The 21,057-nt window shown below is 32.3% G+C and overlaps 2 protein-coding genes across 2 annotated transcripts; one reads left to right on the top strand and one right to left on the bottom strand.

The window, feature by feature from the left end:
• The first annotated feature begins 2,600 nt into the window (after window positions 1-2,600).
• LOC121246665 (MLO-like protein 1) lies at window positions 2,601-10,052 on the top strand. Its single transcript, XM_041144894.1, has 14 exons — window positions 2,601-3,036; window positions 3,127-3,184; window positions 3,314-3,534; window positions 4,837-4,953; window positions 5,061-5,121; window positions 5,390-5,472; window positions 6,167-6,241; window positions 6,384-6,472; window positions 6,809-6,858; window positions 7,295-7,335; window positions 8,806-9,015; window positions 9,115-9,182; window positions 9,281-9,341; window positions 9,459-10,052. The coding sequence occupies exons 1-14, from the start codon at window positions 2,920-2,922 to the stop codon at window positions 9,735-9,737; spliced, it is 1,530 nt and encodes a 509-aa protein (XP_041000828.1). The 5' UTR covers window positions 2,601-2,919; the 3' UTR covers window positions 9,738-10,052.
• A 2,208-nt stretch (window positions 10,053-12,260) lies between these two features.
• LOC121246824 (guanosine nucleotide diphosphate dissociation inhibitor 1) lies at window positions 12,261-19,452 on the bottom strand. The gene is made up of 13 exons (XM_041145114.1): window positions 19,235-19,452; window positions 18,243-18,305; window positions 18,046-18,129; window positions 17,827-17,934; window positions 17,541-17,713; window positions 17,019-17,130; window positions 16,825-16,905; window positions 16,643-16,705; window positions 16,414-16,515; window positions 14,883-15,007; window positions 13,459-13,669; window positions 13,276-13,350; window positions 12,261-12,575 (listed from the first exon to the last, which is right to left on the bottom strand). The coding sequence occupies exons 1-13, from the start codon at window positions 19,319-19,321 to the stop codon at window positions 12,525-12,527; spliced, it is 1,335 nt and encodes a 444-aa protein (XP_041001048.1). The 5' UTR covers window positions 19,322-19,452; the 3' UTR covers window positions 12,261-12,524.
• Between the last annotated feature and the right edge of the window lie 1,605 nt (window positions 19,453-21,057).

The raw sequence follows: 21,057 nt of genomic DNA, 5'->3' as shown, positions 1-21,057 counted from the left end.
AAAACACAAAAATAATTCAATTCAAATCTCAAAACAAAAGTATTATCAAAAATTAATATTTTAACTTTATAATATTTTTATTCAAAATTTTATTATTATTTTTTTAAAATTCAATAAAACATGTTAACTCGAATAATTTTACTATTATTTACAAAGTTCTTATCTTATCTCATTTCCGAAACGAGAGAATAGAATGGACTATTATTGTTATGTTATAAGAGCATTTGCATTGGATTGGTCAAATACCTTTTTATCTTTATATTTGACTAATTTTAACAATAACTGGCCCACATTGAATTAGCTAAAGATTTTTCATCTTAAATATGAGCTACAATGATTTCATTTTTCTTTTTAAAGATGAAAAGTCCTGTAGCAAGTCTAAACCTATTGTTTATTATATTTCGGCTCCTTCTCTCTCACGCGGCTCTTTTTCTTGATATCGTGTGATTAAATTTTGTTTATTGGATTGTGAAAATGAAAATAAATATAATTATTAGAGATTATAGGAGGTTATGAAAATATAATTAATTAATTATAAAAATATAAAAATAAAAAAAATAATATTTTATTATTATAAAGAGTGTGATGACTAATTCAATGTAAATTTTAAGTTTTGAATGATTAGTTTAAAGTGAAAAAATTATATATTAGTCAAAATTTAAAGAATAAAATAATCAATCTAATGCCAAAGCACTCCTTAAATATACTAGGAGTCTGGGACCATCTTATATCTCTTCATCTCTCGTATTCTATCTTAGTACTCCGATAGACAATCTGAGGCATATATCTCCGTCACATTGAAAAGGGTATTGGAGATGGGGAATTCTATCGGGGGGAGATACAGTTTCCAAATTTAGGGATGAGTTTCAATGTGACAATGTCCGATTTAAGAATAGTGTCAGAACGGATAAATGATGTGATGCAAGTAGTCTGATGATTTACCAAAAAAAAAAAAAAAACTGCAAGATGTTGTCATTCAACAGTAGGAGCCACGATGTCTCCTGATCTTTCCTAGTATGCCCTTTGACTTATACAATGGAGATCTTTCAGATTACACACGCTGTCATAACATTAATCCTGGTGCGAAATTAAGATCTACGTGGTCATGTGGCTTTAGAGCGTTGCACGTCTACGCCTTGAATTCAGAAGAATCTTTGTCATTTCATGCACCGGTTTGCCCTTACGTTAGCATTGGTTTATTAAAGTTATTTTTAAAATTTGTTGAAAAGTATATATTTTTTATAAATTAAAAATATCTTTAACTATAATTTTATATTAAATTAGTCAAAATAATAATATTATATTATTTTTTTAATAATAATATTTTTTATATTTTACAATTATATTAACTATATATTAATTAATAATAATATTTTTTCCTTCACATATTTTAAAACTGTACACAAAAATAAAAATAAAAAAGACATTCGAGAAAAGTAAAAATTGTGAGAAATGAAACTTTAAAAGTAAAGGAATTGAGATAATTTTTACAATAAAATATTACTTTTAAAGATAAACAATACATCTTTAAATTTAAAGATATATTTAAAATTAGTGTAACTTATAATTCAATTTTTTACATTTTTAAAAAAAGTTAACATAGATAATTTTATCTATATTTCTTTAAATTTTGAAAATACATTAAAAAAAAAAGCCAATTCCAGTGATCTAACAGATCGACTCTTGTGCCTGTCATTGCAACAATGCTGTTTATTTTTTATTTTTATTTTTTAAAAACTGATCATTGGTTTGTCCTGATCCAGTCCAATACTGCATTCAAGAAGATGATCATTAATAAATCAAACATTTTTCCATGTGAATTCGTTCTGTATTGCCCTTTTTTTTCTTTCCATGTGAACTCATCCCGAAAACGACCAAAACTATCACTTCTCACGAGTCACGAGCATAATAGAACTCTAGATCTGACAATAATTAACAAGAATTCCTCCGCGTTCCCAATTTTCTTTCGTTTGTTTTTTTATAGGATACGCGCTTTCCAATTTTTTTTTTTTTTTTTTAGTAAGCAAGTTTATAGATAAATTAAGATTTCATTTATTTTTATAGATAAAATAAGATAAAATAAAATTAAAATTAAAATTAAAAAATTAAATAAAAAATTATTAGAATATATTTTTTAATATTATTTTTATTTTAAAATTTAAAAAAATTAAATTATTTATTTTGTTTTATATTAAAATTTAAAAAAATTATAATAATTTAATGAGATGAAATAAAATAAAAAAAATTTTATAAATAAATGAGCCCGAATGGTTACGTGATATTAGATTTAATGGGATGGACAAGAGCCAGTAGATCCACGCATCAAACGACGAGTAAATTAGAATAAAACATTATAACAACTCCGACGTTGGCCGAACAGATAGAGGGAGGGAAGAGCCGAAAGTTGGCCGGATACGCGTTTTCGATTTGATTTAAATAAGAAAAATGATAAATACACACAATATTTTTTATAATATTTTATATAATAATATTTTAGAAAGAGGTATAAAATATCTTATAAGATTAACATTATTTTATAAAAATATTTTTATTTTATAATATGTTGTAAAAAATATTATATATTTATCACTATTCTTTAAATAAACGTTTTTGGTGTACACCCACGATCCCGGTCAATATATTATAAGATTAATTCATATAATTGTGTCTGTCTCTGTTAATGTTGCGTCAACCCACTGTTGTCTTTACTTTTTAAATTATGTAAACTGGGAGGCACAAATTCATCACTCATCAGCTTAACAGCATCTCGTTCTCTTCTTCCTCTGTTCCATCTCAAATCTCAGCACTCTTTGACTCCTCCGCTTTTTTCTGTTTATGGGGTTATTTGAGAAAAGAGTTTGAGACAGAGGACTGCATATTTTCATTCTGGTTTTGGTTTCTAAGTAGAGACAGGGAACGATGGCAGAAGGTGGAACAACTCTGGAGTATACGCCTACTTGGGTTGTGGCTGTTGTCTGCAGTGTTATCGTTGTCATCTCTCTTGCTGTCGAACGAATCATCCACTTCCTTGGCAAGGCATGTTGCTTAAATCTCCTTCACTCCTCCGTTTGTATATCTATGGAAATTGGAAACTGACCATTGTTGTTCAAATTTATGATCTTTCAGTATCTCAAGAAAAAGAACCAAAAACCTCTCTTTGAGGCCTTGCAGAAGATAAAAGAAGGTCACCACTCTCCACCTATTCCTTCCTTGTCTTCCTCTCTGCACAAAATATGCATATTTATGAGCATTTTTCAATGAATTCTTGGGGATTTTAGCATATATATTAAGGTGATTTTGGGAATGAATGCAGAGTTAATGCTTTTGGGGTTCATATCACTGTTGCTGACAGTGCTCCAAAATCGGATTGCCAGAATTTGCATATCGGAGAAATTGGCCAGCAAGTGGTTGCCCTGTGAGAAAGAGGAAGAAAGTTCATCTACCACTGCCCATTTCCAAACCCTCTTGGATTCCTTTATTCCGGGGACTGCCCGTCGTCTCCTTGCCGAGGCCTCTGCTTCCACCTGTTCAACGGTGCCTCTACTCTCTGCCTTTCCCCTTTTTCAACATTTGTGGGCGTAATCAATGCTTTCTTTTCCATGCTGTTTGGCTCTAATTTGTGGATTGACCAATTCCCAATTTCCCATCCAAGTAGACCCAGTAGGGTCCAGACTCCAATGCCGGTGAAATGGGGTCGGTTGCCTACTTGCGTGAGAAAGACACTTTAGGTTCACCAAATCATCTGAAAATTTTCATTTATTAGTTATTACGAAAAAAAAAATAATTTAACTTTAACTTTTTTAATTGTGCTTTTTTAATTCCAAAAATTATGTTTTGTTAAAGATTATATAACAAAAATAAATTCGTAAATTAGATAACTGTACGTGATATGTTAGATTTGTTTAATAATAAAAGTTATTTTACAATCTGTCGTATCATATTAACTAATATTAATTTATAAATTTATTTTTATAAGATTATTTTGTGATTTAGACCTTTTAGATAATTAGAATATCTTAGTATATTTATAAATAGTAATGAAATAATTTAACTTAAGATATTTTATTGAGTTTTAAAAAATGAGAGAAAATTTTGAATAAAAATATTATAAAAATAATTTTTTAATATAATTTTTGTTTTAAAATTTGAAAAAAGTAGTATTATTTTTTGTATTTTATTTGAAATCTTAAGAAAATTATAATGATTAGATGAAAAAAAATAAAAAATTAAAATTAAAAAGTATTATATATTTAAATAATGTGTAGAAATAAAATATTTAAAAATACCTGAAAATAGTTGAGTTGCCAAACTAATTTTTTTTTTAAATTCCCGTCCAAAAATACGTATAACCAAAAGTTATAATTAATGATAAATTGCGACATGTCAAAAAAATAATAATGACGGTTTTAAATTATTTTTCTTCTTTGAAAGTGACGGTCTTTTGTTGTCATCCACTTAGTTGTCTATGCACAGAAGCCATACCTTCTTGTACGCTATCTAGTAGTTGTATTATTAATTTAATTTCTCTTTTGCCTTTTTTAAACAAGTTGGTTGAGTACATTTTCGCAATTCTGTACACGTTATTGGGTTTTTTTTTTCCGAGTTTCGACCTTTGAAGTCTCATTTGTTAAAGAAAATTTCTTGTCATCAACTATTATTTATCGTTCTAGGAAATTCACGTCCTGTAAAAAAAACATTCTTACGCCCTGTAAAAAAAAAAAAAAATTCACGTCATGTGTGTGATGAGATCGGTTGCTGATTTGTAGAAAAACTCTCTGTTAAAACCGGCATTTATGAACTGAAAGATTTTCTGCTTTTCTTTACAATATTTTCCAGGGAAACGTTCCGCTTTTATCAACTACCGCGCTTCACCATCTTCACATATTTATCTTTGTGTTAGCCGTTGTGCACGTGGCTTTCTGTGCTCTAACCATTCTTCTCGGAGGTGCAAAGGTATTTTGTCACTGTTCTGAATTCTTTATCTCCAATTTTGCTTCATAGCCAAGAGTTTCTATTTTTCAACCTTTGAACACTCTGTTAATGTGTTTTCAATGGCGTAGATACGTCAATGGAGATATTGGGAGGAATGCATAGTCAAAAAGAATTATGATACAGAAAGAGGTAATGCTCGTTAAGAGCTAATGCCTACATGCCTTCCCGTGTTATGTTACTTATTCATGACATAAATTGAATCCGCAAATTACTGTTTATCATCCTTTTAAATCATATCAAATGATTGGCGGATAAGTAAAAAGATTTGTTAGTCTGAGAATTTTCTCTGTGACTTAAAACTTACTAGTTCACCCTTAAGCTTGTTGCATGTTCTTTACTAGCCAACAGCTAGTTGCTTTTATTTGCAATTTTTCTGATGCAAATGCTGTGTCTGCAGTTATAACAAAATTCACGAAGGTCCAAGATCATGAATTCATCCGGGGTCGATTTAGCATGAATTCAGCTTTGGTAGGGTGGTTGGTAAGTTACAGAATCCTTTAGGGGTGGTTTGGATAGTAAGTTGAGGTGAGATGAGATGAAAGTTGAAAATTAAATAAAATATTGTTAGAATATTATTTTTGTTTTGAGATTTGAAAAAATTGAATTGTTTATTATATTTTTTTGAAAAAGTTGTAATGATTAGATGAGATGAGATGAGTTGATATCAACTCAATCCAATCTTCTGTTTGATATGTTGAAGACTAGTACCACCTGTAATCACAACTGTTAAATTATAACAAGATCCGTTGACTTATCTAAGATTCATAACGTCTGCATCCCGTTTCTTGTTTTATCCATACTAGGAAAAGAAAATTAATTTTTTGTGTCAAAAGAAAATTTTCTAACTTGTTTTTTTATTTCCTTTTCCTACACCCTAGTTCCACTTTAAATATTTATTATTAACTACCCCAAATTCATAGGGAAAGGCAAGTTTCAACTCATACGATATCGACCTGAACTTTGCAGATAATCTTTCTTGTGCTGTTTACATGACAGTAATGACTTAAGAAAAAGAAAACCTCGGCTATGATATTCAATAGTTGAGCTAGGAAAGGCAAATACTTCAGTTTGCATGCCTGACTTCTGTCTGAAATCAAAATTTTAGGCAGTAAATAAAATTCAGTATTGCTATTGCAACAACTAATTCATTTTTTAATATCTTCATTGTTTTCAGCTCTCCTTTTTCAAGCAATTTTATGCATCAGTGACCAAAGCAGATTATGAGGCACTCCGACTGGGCTTCATTATGGTATGTTAAATAAAGCTTCTTTAACTATCCTTCAATTTCTTCTTCTCCTCTTTTTTCTTCTTTTGCTCTTTGGTATGACACCCCAGTACTTTTTTATTTCAAAAAGACTCTTCCTAAGTCTTAATACTGTTATTTCCTGCAGACTCATAGCAAGGGAAACCCAAAGTTCAATTTCTACGGGTACATGATACGTGTCCTGGAAGCCGAATTTAAGAAAGTCGTTGGAATAAGGTTAGTACACTAGGAAAGACATGCAAAATGGATAGGTTCATTGGCTTCTTTTCTGTATCTAGCTTTATTGTTCCTTATGTAGAGTGGAGTTTATCTTATAAAAGGTTAAACCAGTACGGAAGTGTTGGCATAGAAATTTTGAGTTTTAGTCTCAACTTCTTTTGCCTGAAAGAGGGGTAGTACTTATGTGGAATCTTGAAAGCATGTATTTGGTTTGCTTCTTTCTTTTTCATGGATCATATTATCACGTACCATCTCTCCTTGAGACTATCTATCTTCTGATATAATTCCTCTTAGTTAATAGATCTAACTAATCTCTGACTTCATTAATTGCAGTTGGTATCTTTGGTTATTTGTAGTCATCTTTTTGTTGCTGAACATCTCTGGTGAGCCATCTCTCTCCCTCTCTCTCATGGATGAGTGCAGCATTTATGTTGTCAAAAGAGTGCAATGAGTTTTTGGTATACATGGAGTGTATGGCCATCAGGACATCCCAAGTACACAGTTTTCTAGCTGTAACTTGAATTTTATGTTAAACGACAAATCAAATTCTTCTTTCATACTGAAATTTGGACAATAGTCCTACACTGGCATTGAAAGTGGAGTAGATATTTAATTGTTAGAGGTTTCCAGTTCTCATCGATTTGATACACATTTTTTTTTTTTTTATCTTATCCCCATATACAATGTAATGTTTCCATGTCAGGGTTCAGAATTTTAGAAGTTTATCATGACCATAAAGCCATGGTCCTGTCTCCCTATTGCTCTGCTACATGAAGATCATCATCTACAAAGAATCACATGTTCTGATTTTTCTTGCAGGTTGGCATGCATATTTTTGGATCTCATTCGTTCCCTTCATTGTAAGTTCTCCATCCTAGCTTTCCTTTTAAATTTCCTTTTTGTTTATGAAATTTGAATGTTTGTTCATTTTAAGACGTATGATTAAATTAAACTAGCCATTAGATCTTACACTAAAATGGACATTGGCAGAATGCCTTTTTTGAGGTAAATACGTATATTTTATCTGACATACGATGTGGCTTTTGTGTGTAACTAAGAGGATTTTATATTTGGATTTGAACGAAATGGAAGAGTCATTGACCCTCGGTAACTGCTTTTTCATGTGGAACTTTCTACCCTATCACAAGGAACTTGCAATACTTTAAAGCTGAATGTTATCAAGGGAAATGGTGGAATCCTAATATAAAAAGGACCCCTTCCACATCACCAGTTTGTAAAGATAAAAAGGAGCCCTTCCACATCACCAGTTTGTAAAGTCCTCATATGTCCCTTAAAAGTTTGACACGCTTACCAGGGATCACATCATAAACAGTTCTTGTAGCTGCAATTGAGCATTGACACATTCATTCAAGCTCATACTATAGTGTAAGGACCCTACAATCTTGCAGGCGCTCCAAGCAATTCAAACAACTCACAGTGGTACATGATAATTTTAAGAGATTTATTTCCGGCATGCTCATTCTCCCACAAAAGGAACCTATGGAAGATTGTGCTATGAGTAGACTTTCTTTTTAAGCAGGGGACAGCACCCCAATTTTATATTAAGCTACAAGTAAACTAAGATCATTTAAACTATTGCCTATTGGAGAAAATACAAGAAACAAATAATTACCATTGATGTTAAAGAAACCCTTCATCCAGCTGACATCTAATTGTCACCGACATACAAGCAAAAGCTCATTTTTCATTGAAGCTGGCTATTCAGGGTATATAGAACATGTGAAAAGGAAGATATCATCAACAAAGAAATTGTTCTAGGTTTGATTCAATTAGATTTATTGTCTGTTTTTATTTACAAAGCTGAATTTGTTAGAAATATTGCTTGTTGATTTTGTGATGTATAAATGACTTGAATAGCACAGTTTTCTGAAGATAATCTAATTTCAATATGGAATCCTGTACCCTTTAAATTCAATCGATTTCATCAATTTCTAGCACACTTAAAAAACACACACACACACACACACAAACACATGAGTAGGTATGTATTTATGCACATATTAATACCAATTACATACATGTGGAATTATGAATATATTTATCAACATATATATCAGAAGCTCCACGCCGTTTAAATGGAGTACATTGTTCTGTTGAGAATGCCTTTCAACCTTAGTTTTACAGCCAATGTTTAGACTCTTTTTCTATGCTATTTACCTTGGTTTTTGTTGGTATGTATTGTTTACGTTATTGAAAATTACACGTTTCAGTGCTCAAATCATCAGATCGCATTTTCATCTTGTAAATGCTGAAGAGAACCTTGGAGGATGAGGACCTTAACATTGAGAGTATTTATTTTATTTTTGCAGCTTCTACTTGCTGTTGGCACCAAGTTGGAGCATGTGATTTGCCAGTTGGCGCATGAGGTTGCAGAGAAACATATAGCAATTGCAGGGGAGTTAGTTGTTCGACCTTCAGATGATCACTTCTGGTTCCATAGGCCCAAGCTTGTGCTCTTATTGATTCATATCATCATGTTTCAGAATTCTTTTGAACTGGCATTTTTCTTTTGGATATGGGTAAATCATAACTCGAAATTTGTTGCCTACTAACCAGGTTTCATATAAAATTTAAAGTATGAACTACAGATGGATCTTATCTTATGCAATCTATTGCAGGTTCAATATGGATTTGACTCCTGCATAATGGGAGAAATCGGATATGTTATACCTAGACTTGTTATAGGGTACGTGAAACAATGACATATGTATCCTGTTCTTGAAACCATGTTTTTCTATTGGCTCAAAAAATCTGATGATTTAGTTAAATGCCAAATTTTCTCAGAGCATTCATTCAGTTCTTCAGCAGCTACAGTACCCTGCCACTCTATGCTATTGTCACACAGGTGAGTTGGATCATCACCTAAAATCACTTTCTTTCTTCTTTCTTCTTTTTTAGCACCTTTATATTGGCGTTTTACGGTTTTAGGCTGATAAAAGGTTGCTGTTTTTATGGTTTACAGATGGGAAGTTCATTTAAAAAGGAAATATTTCAAGAACATATACACGAAGGACTAGTTGGTTGGGCTAAGCATGCCAAAAAGACCAAAGGTTTGAGAAAGGCTGCCAATGGCTCTAGTGCTCAAGGTTCTAATACCACTCATGGTTCTAGCCACGAGGTTCCCAAAGAGACTGCTCCTTTGGCTGTTGAGTTGGCAGAAATTGGTGAAACGGAATCTGCAATGGAAGAAGGCAATGCAGGAGGGATTGCACGTGCACAGATCTCCCATGGACATAAATGAACTGCCTCAGTGTGTCCTTCAAACCTCTCACTGAAGTTAGAGCTTTCTGTTTTCAATATATATTGCATTGATATATGATTAAACGATTTGGCTTTCTTGTAAATTGGCTAGTATCAGTAAGAAGAGCAATTGAAGGTAAGACTTCTAGGAATATGTGAGCATGTATATATTTCTGGCCAAAAAAAGGGAAAACAAATCGCCCTCTAAGTTTTGGTTTGCTGCTGTTAATAACTTAATTCAGTCTGTTGATACGGTCGAATTACTCCTGAACTTCCAGATTATTGTTAAATGTCACATGAGAGTGATGAGTGATCACCAACTGGTGTATTTTCTGAGTTTTTCCTTCTTGTATTTGAAAGAAGTGACTTGGGCACAGTTTATGAAAGGGAAGTATTTTAGCTACAAAGTGATTACATAAAAACAATCTTACAAATTGATGTGACTTAATGTGATTCGTCAAATTGTAAAGTTACTTTTATTATAAAGTAGATTTAATAAATCAAATGAAGTCACATCAGCTTGTAATATTATTTTGTATAATTCTTTTGTAAATGTAGTATAACTATGAAAATATGGGCATAGCCATGTAGGTCTGTCCATAACCCGTCTATGAGCAATCTCAATGGATTAACCAAAGGTTAAAAAAAAATGCATGTTGGAAGCTACTGGATTATGCAAAGTATTTGAACAGTTGGTTTTTACTACAGTATATCTAAAACAAAAGTCATATTTGATATGCACTGTAGATGAACCAATTTTTTTTTTTTTTTTTTTTATTATTACTTTTGGAGCGCCCTCTCTTCTCTCAACATTCCCTTTATAGAAATTTGATTTGTAATATAGTTGGATGAGAAATATAGAAATTTGATTTGTAATTAAAATATTTATATTGAATTTTAAATGAGTTTAATTAGATGTTTGTGGTTATTAACATTAAATGATTATTGAAAATATGATTTTTTAACCAATAATTTAATTAGAATATGATTAGCAATTAACATATAATTGGTAGATTGGTAAAATATGATAAAAATAAATAAATTAAAAAAAATAATTATTTTAGTATTATTTTATTATTATATAATGAATAAATAGATAATACAATGCAGAGATTGGATGTGAATAAAATAGACAAAGACAAATTCTTATCTGGAAAGGGTTGTGGTTTTTTGGATTATGGGAATGTGATTTACACTGTTTAGATCACGATTATATATATATAAATAAAGGGGAAAAAAGAAAGAAAGATATCGAGTGTTATCTCTTCGTTGTTGTTGATCACCATCTGTAAGAACATCTGAAGTGGCAAGATATGTTGATACGGCGGAAGGACGAGTCTTTTTCCCTCCCATCAATCAACCATCTTTTACTTCTAAAACTAGTTCTATTTATTTGTTTTTAATATAATCTTTATAAAGTAAGTTTTTTGAAATCTCCAAATTATTTTTGAAGTAAAGTTCACAATGTAATATTTCCAGTGGGTTTTAAAAAAATCAAAATAATACCATAAAGATTTACGAAAAATCAGATGGACTTGATAATAAGCAGACATATGTCTCGAATAAATTAAATCATCGACTTTTGACCCATAGATTGTCGCCTCTATAAATTGTTTGAATCCAAAATTGAGCTTTAGACCTAAGGGAACATTAGGGGTGTAAGAAAAAATTAAAAAACCGATCAAAAGACCAAAACTGATTAAAAAATTAGTTCAATATTGTCTCTCAAGATTGGAAAATCAAATTGAACTCAACCGAACCGAACCGAAATAATTTATATATATTATAATTTTTTAAAGTTTTTATGCTATATATATTATACATATTATAAAGTTAATATAATATGAAAATCTAATCTTATTGTTTATGCTTTCTTGATATAAACTTACTCTCAAATATGTATATGAATATTAAGTTATTAACATATTATTATTTATCCTTAAATATGAAGTTACGTACTTACATATATAATTTGGTATAACAGTACATTTAAATATGTAATTCTAATTTTTTAAGCGAAGTTGCTAGCAATCAATTGTTCTATAACTTTTTTTAATATACTTTGGAGTTTGACCTTTTACTTTGATGGTTGCATAATTGCATTAGCAATTGTGCTAGTGCATGTTTTTAGATTTTGTTTATTTGATTAATTAGCTATATGAATGAAAATTTTTAAATAATGTTTTGGGCTCTATCATATTTGGAGTAAAAAAAAAAAAAAAAGAAAAAAATCGAGTCAGAAAAACCAACTAGCCAAAAAAAAAAGACCTAAAACCAAGTTACACCTGTAAACCGAACTGAAACCAAAAAAATCGAAAATTCCAATTTCTTGGATAAATCGATTGGTAACGGTTCTCATAATTCCAAACAGACTTAGACTGGTTCAGTTTCAAAATATGACCAAAACCAGACCGAACCGATTACACCCCTAAATAACATACCCTCAAAAAACCAAAGCCTTTTATGATTTTATCACTTGAACCAACACCAACAGGTTCGGGATTGCAAAGCTAATCGGGGGCAATGGTAAAAACGCCATGGCATGCAATTCTAAATAAGTTCCAATTCAAAGCTGCCACCATAAGTGCATGTCTTAAATCTGCACACCAAATTCCAAGTGCGTGTGAAAATACATTTGATCACATAGCATATAATCTGTGACGGGGTAAAAAAAAGACTGACGAGGCACAATGCCACTTTCGTTACTGGCCACTTCAACCACTCCTGAAGAACTTGAAACAAAGGCAGAATAATCAGCTCAAGCACCAAAAGAAGTGTTATTCAATCCTCATTCTTCTGCAGCACTAGCAGCACTTAAATCCACACTGAGGTCAAGAACCTGATCAAAAAGACCAATTAACCATTACTTCTATGTTATGTGGATAGAACATCAACTTCCAACCACCGAGAGAAATCAATTGTTATTTCTTTCCGCTAAAACAGCTTTTAACAATAATTTCTTCTATAATATATATATATATATATATAGACACACGCACACATACAAGTACCACTAAAATGGCTTTTATATCGTTGCAGAGTTTTTTCAATTAGTAATCAAGTCTTTTTACAAATCTCTTTATAACTTAGGTTTGAAGGGAAAAGGGAGGATAGTTATGTAAATTTTGAATTAAAAAAAAAAAAGAAGAAAACTTTAATTAATAAGTGGCACTATCGCATATGTCAATTACAAATGACTTGTAAAATAGTTATAGGAATATAATTAGGAAAGCCCATCATGGCAATTGAATGAGATTAAGTTTTAAATATTCATTAAAATAATAAAAACCCGACCATGGGCAAGAAAAACCCGACCATGATTAAAGATTAATTTTAGCTGTTCAACTTGGAACTCATAATAAACTTCCTTCCCCAAAATATTTAAGGCACTCCACTTTAGGCCAACATATGTGATGAGACATCATGATTTATATAAATGAATAAAGCCCATAAACATGATTATGAAATAATTTAGGACCTCAAGGGATGAGTTAAACAGGTAAAGGAACGATCGACTTCACAAGATAAAAAATCACTACCTTCCCAGTTATCATGGTATACATGTTGAGTACATCCACGACAGTTGACTCAAAGTGTGTTGTTGGATCATAACTCTGTTAAACATGAAAACGAACTTGGTTATTGTCATTCAGTTACTAAAAGCTGCATGGTAGTAGCAATGGAATCAAGGCAAGCATCAAGAAAAACAAAAGATCGCTTACAGTTGAAATAAAGCAATTGTCTAGGGATGGTTCATTGACTGGTTCGTATCTGTCGTAGATATCAAAGAATATGTCATCAACCTGTCCCAGAAGGTCAATTCCTGGCTTAAGTTCAGTCTCAGGATGATCGGTCTCTGCCTCTGTTGATACAAATGCAATAAATTTTCCCTTTGGAGCAACATTGTGGGAATAAGAACAACAGAAAAGGTACCTGCCCAACCATAGAAGGATCAGAAAAACTAAGCCCCCCCAATGAAACAATTTTTTAAGTCACCCTAAATAAGACATAACAGAAGAAAAGGAGCACCAGAATAAACATACAAGTTTTTGCTTTAACAGAATATTGGGATCTCTAACGTGGATTCTGCCTGTGCACCCCTTTCTTTTTTTTCTTCTTCTTTCTTTTTTCTGTTTTGGTGGTTTTTTTTTTTTTTTTTTTCTGTTAGTGCTAGGTACAAGCATCAGGTGTGCAGAGCATATGCGTGCCTTCAGGCACTCCAAACAAACAATATCGAGGAATACTGATATACACAAGAAAAACATCTAGGCACTCCAAACAAAAGTATGTTTGGAAAAATCATCAAACATACTTTTCTGTTCACTCTACTGCATCTGCCCTTTCTTAAGGCATTTCTTTAGACAAAGACTCCGTTTTTTCCTCTTTTCGGATGGTAAATATTTCTCAGAACATCTAGGTGCCAAATAGACTAGAACAGATGCAGAGGGTTGTTTCACCCTGGGGAGGCACTGTTGAGGAGTCTCAATACCATTCCAGTTGATTGGAATGCGCAAGTTCCCAATCAAATTGAAGAGTTGGTCTTGAGCTCAAATAAAATAAACAAATTGCTTAGATCCACATACTCTATGGGACTGGAAGTGTACTTGGAAGAATCAAAATGCCATTTCTTCTAGCGTTTTTCTTACACTTAATTTAGATAAATTTAGGATATATTTTCTGCACCACTGTACGTGTTAATCTCAAAAGACAATTGCAATTTCCATAAGATATCCAAATGCCTAATTAATTAAGGATTCTTGGAAAAACTCTACAAAGCCTGTCAGAAAAAGTCTAGGTCTCGTTTGAATTTAAAACCCACCTCAACTCATTCCAACTCATCTTATCTCATCATTACAACTTTCTCAAATTCTCACACAAAATATAATAAACAATTCAACTTTTATTCTACTATTCACAAACCATCTCAACTCATCTCTGAATCCAAACCACTCCTAATTACCAACTAGGATGATCAAGGAAACATACTCTATGGTAGCCTTTAAAAAATCTAAATTATCTTCATCATCCTATCTTTTGATCTCCCCACTCCACAGATCTTGTGCTAAACAAATGAATTCATACATAGCAAGAATTCAACAGGTGTGAAATCGTTAATTTTTCTCAGCAGCATTGTATGAGAACTCACATGTCTGATCTGCGACCCAACTGCTTCTGTGGCAGGATAACCTGCACTGAATGAGAATCATTGGTGTTTGGGATGGGGTGGCTCATTATGGCAATTGCCCTTGCAACCCTACCGACCTTCCTAACCTGTCAGAAATGCATAAACAACTTTCAGTAAAGCAAGCCACATTCAATGTCCTCTGTATTAAAAAATTAATGAGATCTTTAGAGGCTCCGTAATAAAAGTCTTTCCAAGATTCACCATTTAGTTAAACAGAGAAAATTGCACATTTATCTTTTACATTACCTTACCGATAAATAAAAACATTTATCTTTACATTACCAGGTTTTTCAATTGTATTGATTTGCTCCTTAGGTTTGTAATTTTTTTCAATATAAATCCTCCATCAGATTGAAAATCCAACGTGGCACATCACGTGACTAAAAAATAGTAAATATATAAAGTTCAAAAATTAAAATCATTTACAATTAAAAAAAAAAACTTCAAGATTTTGTTTGAAAAAAGGAAAAAATAAGTAAGGGTGGCCGCTGGCTAGACCTAGGTGGCCTGGGTTGCCCAACCCAGGCGCTACCTGGGTTCCTCCACAACGCAACCCACAAGCACCCTTTATTTCCATTTTTTTTAAAAATTTTTTTTTTCCTTGTTTTTTGAGTATTCTACTTTAAAATGTTGTTTTTTTGGGGGGAAAAGTAGTTTGTTAGTTTCATTTGTTATTTTCTCACATTTCTTTTGATCTTGGATTTTTTTTTTTTAATGTCGGGGAACCTCTCCAAGGCAGGGCCATTCGGACCCGCACTTGCATAGTAAACCCCGGTCCCGTGCACCGCACCCTCGGAAGTTTTCCTACACGGAACTGGTTAAATCGTTGATTTTTCACCAAGGGGTGTGGCCCCAAAGGATTGTTTGTACCTATGAGGTGTTGAACCTTGGACCTTGAAACGAGTGATACCCAAGACCAAGCCAAAAAAATAAAAAATAAAAAACAATATTAGACTTTTTTGTTCTATTTAAGTTTTTCAGCTTTTTGAAAGAGAAACACTACTCTTCATCCAAGATTTTGTCATCCTCAGTCATATTGTCTTTGCAATTATTTTAAGTGGCTTCTATTTATTTATTTATTTATTTTGATAAGTGGCTTCTATTGTGTGGTTGAAACAAGAAGTCACTTGAAAAGTGTCACATCAGCAACTATGACTGTGGATGACAAGAGTTAGAATGAAGGCATTGCTCTTTTCAAAATTTACTTCTTGGTTTTAGTTCATGTTTTATATTATTTATACTTTTTTAATAAGTAAGAATTTTATACCTTTTATAATAGTTTTAAGTTTTTAATTATTTTAACATTTTAATGAATCCGGCATGCATGTATTTCCATCAATAAATGTGACGGAGGATTCTTATAAAAAAAAATTACCAAACTTATGGAGCGAATTGATAAAATTAAAAATCTAGTTTGTGAAAAGATAAATGCCTGAAACTCAGGGAGTGATTATATACTTAATCCTCTATAAAAAGGTAGTATAATTATAACCTTGTTCTGCAAGTATGAGGGATCACAGACAACTTTTCTGCACTTAGCAGTTTCCCCTTCTGATGTGACGCCAACAACTTTGCCTTCCTCATCGAACTCAACCTGGAATTCAAAATCAAATCAGATCCCTCATATAAGCATGACATGATATGTACAATGACAACTAAACCAGAAAAATGGTGAGATTAACTACATAATAAGGTTGAGATGAGATATGTGATAGGAGTACCTTACACTCGGGTTTGTTCAACATATATGTCCCACCATAAACGGCACTAAGCCGTGCAAATGCCTGGGTTTGAGAAAATTGACATTAATTATACAACGTTGACTAGAACCCCAAATTTACCAAAATACAAAGTCCAACAAAAAGATTAGTGGGATTGGGGGGAGAGAGAGAGAGAGAGAGACCTGAGGGAGCTCTCCCAATCCATACAAAGGATATATGTATGGGGATCCTCCTTGAAAACGCGCAAGGGACTCTGCATAAAGCTATGACACGGTAGAGGTACAAAAAGGATAAGTGCAACACAAAGAAGCTGAACATTCAATGTACATGAATCCGAATAAACAAAAAGGACCACAAATCCTAGGCCTTTTTTCACCTTCATTCTCTTCACAGTATCTAGTGCGGGTTCATTGAGGTAGCGATCATCTCTATGTAGTGCTAAAGCATGACCAATAAAGTCCACAGTGTTGTCATCAAGACCATACTTTCTGTCAAAAGAAAACGAAATATGCATACATAAGGAAACAAAAATTCAAGTTTAAAAATATGCATACATTAGGAAACGAAAATTCAAGTTTACTACTTCACTTGAGAACCTCATTCAAACTTATTTGATTAACGAAATTATAAGACTTTGCCTCTCAAATTATGTTTTATTTATTTATTTATTTATTATTATAGATGGTTCTGCTCTGAACCACTCTCTGCATAAAATTTACAGTTTACAACTATGAAACACCATGCTAAACAGAACTGAAGTTTCAGTCTATTCCCAAACACAAACGGCCTGATGTCTAGGAAAGCATGTTGAGACCTCTTAAATTGTACAATTAGATATCTCAAGACAGAATGCAGAAGAGAGCAACGTGTACAACGAAGGCAAAGACCAAGAGCTTACGCAATTAGATCTCTAGTCGACACTCTAGTCAGGTCCATCCCCTCATGTGTTTTGGGATCATGCTCATTATAATCTTGAACATAAATGAAGAACTTACGAGCACGGCGCTTTTCAAATATACCCATCAGTGGAGATTTGAGTGCCTCCATGTCAGTCGCTGGAACCTTGTGAATCTATAATCATGGGTTTACTCAACAGAAAACCAAGTTAATGAATGCAACATATATATACATATATATGGTAAGCAACGTGCAAAAATTCCAACATCTTGAGAAAATAATTACACCTTTCCTTTATTGTAGACGAAGCTTCCATCAACAGCTTTAAAGGACAAATACTTAGTAACATCTGTATGAATGAGGACACGAACAAGAGTGCCATTTGCCATCATAAACTAGCCAAACAAGAATTAGTCAATATATCAGAAGAAAATGAAACAGAAGAAAATTACAATCTTGAACAGTGAACCAAAACGCAAAAAGAGATCAAGAAAGTGAACACATACCTTAGGAATCATGTCTACGTTATAATCCCTGCTAGAGCCCAAATGTGCCGGAGGAGTCTCATCTCCCCTGAACCTCTTCCAGAGCTGTAAATAAAGATAACTAAGACAGTAAATAAATAGTCGGAAGTTAAAATATACAAGACCAATATAAAATTATGGCCCTCCAAAAATCTCAAATGACAAGTCAAAAGTAGGACCTGAATAAGATTAAGCGATGTTGACTCTCCTCCATAATAGTCATTCCTATCCATGTGCAGTACCTGGTTTACAAGATATGAACATCAATTATTGTAGTGCAAAAAACAATGATATCTGTCCATCGCTTTAGAACAATAGTAAAACATAAAATATCTTTTAGATGATCAAAAGTCAGCGAGAAAAATACTTTGTTACTGCATCCCCTGCATTGCCTAGAACACCTTTTGCGTGCAAGCATTTTAAAAAAAATCCCAGAAAACCTGTACTCTTATAATGAATACCCACATACAACCTATAAGAGTATAAATACTTGGCAGTCCAATAAAATCAACAAGAACCATAATATATGAACAAGCAATGTGGAGGCAGAATACTGCCCCCGCTCTCCTTCATTCATCTATGGTGAAAAGGAAATGACAACACATATCACAAACAACCTCTAGAATTTCTAGTTAGTCCACTTTTTTTTCTCTCTTTTTTCAGTATGTAGCATCCAAGATAGCCCACTTCGATTCAATTATTAACTTGGCCACCCCGCTTCAAAAAAAAAAAAAAGGGTTGACCACCCCAGGACGATTGCCTTCAGTCCAACACATAAGATTCAAAGGCAAACTGAATCCTTGCCGAGACGAAAGCCATTAACTAGATCTCATTCAATTATTGGTATGTTTCTCGTAGTGCTATAATCAAGTTATCGATCGCAATCACAATCACAATCAGAAGCGAGGTCTCAATTAAAAATCCAAAGCCACATGAAGAACCGTTGGCTGATTGACAAGAACAGCATATGGTTACACAAGAAAGTGAAAATGCAAATGGAAATTAAAGGCAGGAGATGGAATTCAAGAAAGTAGATTTAACAAGATGAAATTCAAATCAGAGTTACCCATCTCGATCATAATGCAAGACCCACCGAAATGACCAACGAGCTGGAAATTAGAGAATAAGAAATAACGATCGGGGGCAAGTAAAGAAAGAGAGAAAAGCTAACCTTAAGGCCATCGACGGAGAGAAGACCGCTAAGGATGCATTCCTTGAGACCCGTACCCAACACTATGACGTCATAATCTTCATCCATGGCGATCGAGGTAAAAAGATATTGGCTTAGGGTTCCTTCTCAAGACTTGTATGTGTGGGTATAACACTCCCTCTTGCCGAAGACACAGCGAGAAGAGAGATGCCTTCGTCTGTCTATCGAGGACAGCAAAGGGGGAAATAACTTAAAAAGAGATTTATAAATAATTAGATAAACTTAAAGGAGATTTATAAATACAATAATGTCTGATTTTGACATTTTGTTTCCAATCATATTTAATTTTTTTTATTAAAAATATTAATATATTTTTTATTTGTTAAAATTTTTTAAATATATTAAAAATATAGAAAACTTTTATTATAAGCGATTATCGATATTGACATATAAAATATCTATTCAATAAAACGGTATGAATTGAAGATAAAATTAATTTTTATAAAATAGAATAATTTTCTTTTTTCAAATTTTCTTTTTATTTATTTATTTTTTTAATAAAAGAAAGTCGCATAAGTGTTGTTACGTAATTTAATATCTCAAACTGCTTATACTTAACAATACTCTAAAAATATATATATAAATAAAAAATAAAATTTGTAGTGATAGACAGGCCAGCGGTCAAAGCTGGCGGCACCTAGCACTACCCTTGTAAAATATTAAACGATTTAAATTTTCACGATGATTCGGTGTCTCTCTCTCTCTCTCTCACACGCTTCCAGTTTCAATGGGCTGTGAAGAAGTCCTCTAATGGGCTATAAAGAAGGTCCAGGAGGTAGCTCACCCAACTTTAATACCCACAATCTGCCCAGCCCATCAATGCTTCAACCCCCTCCGAATTAAATAAATATAATATCTTTGTGAGTAAAGTGTTTCTAGAAGTCCAGCCTAGGTAAGAATTTCCGGTCCCTACAACGAATTTTTTTTTAATTTATGGAAACCATAACTGTTTTCATCGGAAAGCAAATTACATAGCTAAATATCCATAAAATTATGTAACAGAAAATAGAAAACAGATTACATCATTTCAGACTCAACAATTAGAACAGTAGAATCAAGAATATGATCCCCCAAACTGCTAAAGTATCCTAAAACCGTGCACGCTTAGCCAAACCATCAGCAGCTCTATTTGACAATCGATTAACATGTTGGACTGAGACCTTAGAAAGAAGTTTCATTAAATCCTTGATAGCATATGTTGCCTTGCAGTGACATAAGTTCCTTCATACTTTGAATTGCTTGAACACTTAGAAGAGAATCAGATTCCACAATTAACTCTAATATATTAGGTTGCCCTACCACACCGTTGTTCAAACTTCAAAGTGATTTTAATTGTTATTTATTAAATGGGAAATACTAATTGTATTTAATAAAATTTTATAAAAAATTTAATTCTCTACGTATCAATTATTGATATATTAAAAATTATAAAATTAAATTTTAAAAGAGAACTATAAAAATAAATCTTGTAAATAAAAGTATAAATAAAATTGTAAGTACGTTTATCACTACTTTTATTAAATTGGTCCATCTAGTTTAGTTCTATTTAATCCCTATCTTCAAAGCTCATTCATTTTTTCGAAATTTATCTAACTCCATATTGGCTTTTTAAGTAATATCAGTTTTTTTTTTTTTTTTAAACATCATCGCATGTCATTCTTTTCTTTTAAATAAATATTTAGTTCATAAAGAAATTTTGTAAAAATAAAGTTTATAAATTGGTATAACTTGCTGTATTATATTATATTATAAAATTATTTTTATTGAAAGTAGATTTTAGATAA

Source organism: Juglans microcarpa x Juglans regia, chromosome 1S, assembly GCF_004785595.1.
Source record: "Juglans microcarpa x Juglans regia isolate MS1-56 chromosome 1S, Jm3101_v1.0, whole genome shotgun sequence".
NCBI classification, from domain to species: domain Eukaryota; kingdom Viridiplantae; phylum Streptophyta; class Magnoliopsida; order Fagales; family Juglandaceae; genus Juglans; species Juglans microcarpa x Juglans regia.
Note: the sequence above shows the minus strand (reverse complement) of the source record. Positions and strands in the feature narration are given on the sequence as shown.

Coding starts and splice junctions, on each gene's coding strand:
- LOC121246824 (XM_041145114.1), bottom strand. CDS start 19,321: ATGGATGAAGATTATGACGTCATAGTGTTGGGTACGGGTCTCAAGGAA. Junction 18,130..18,242: donor CATCGCTTAATCTTATTCAG/GTCCTACTTTTG, acceptor CTTTATTTACAG/CTCTGGAAGAGGTTCAGGGG. Junction 16,906..17,018: donor ATACTGTGAAGAGAATGAAG/GTGAAAAAAGGC, acceptor ACCGTGTCATAG/CTTTATGCAGAGTCCCTTGC.
- LOC121246665 (XM_041144894.1), top strand. CDS start 2,920: ATGGCAGAAGGTGGAACAACTCTGGAGTATACGCCTACTTGGGTTGTG. Junction 3,185..3,313: donor CTTGCAGAAGATAAAAGAAG/GTCACCACTCTC, acceptor GAATGAATGCAG/AGTTAATGCTTTTGGGGTTC. Junction 6,859..7,294: donor TTTGTTGCTGAACATCTCTG/GTGAGCCATCTC, acceptor TTTTTCTTGCAG/GTTGGCATGCATATTTTTGG.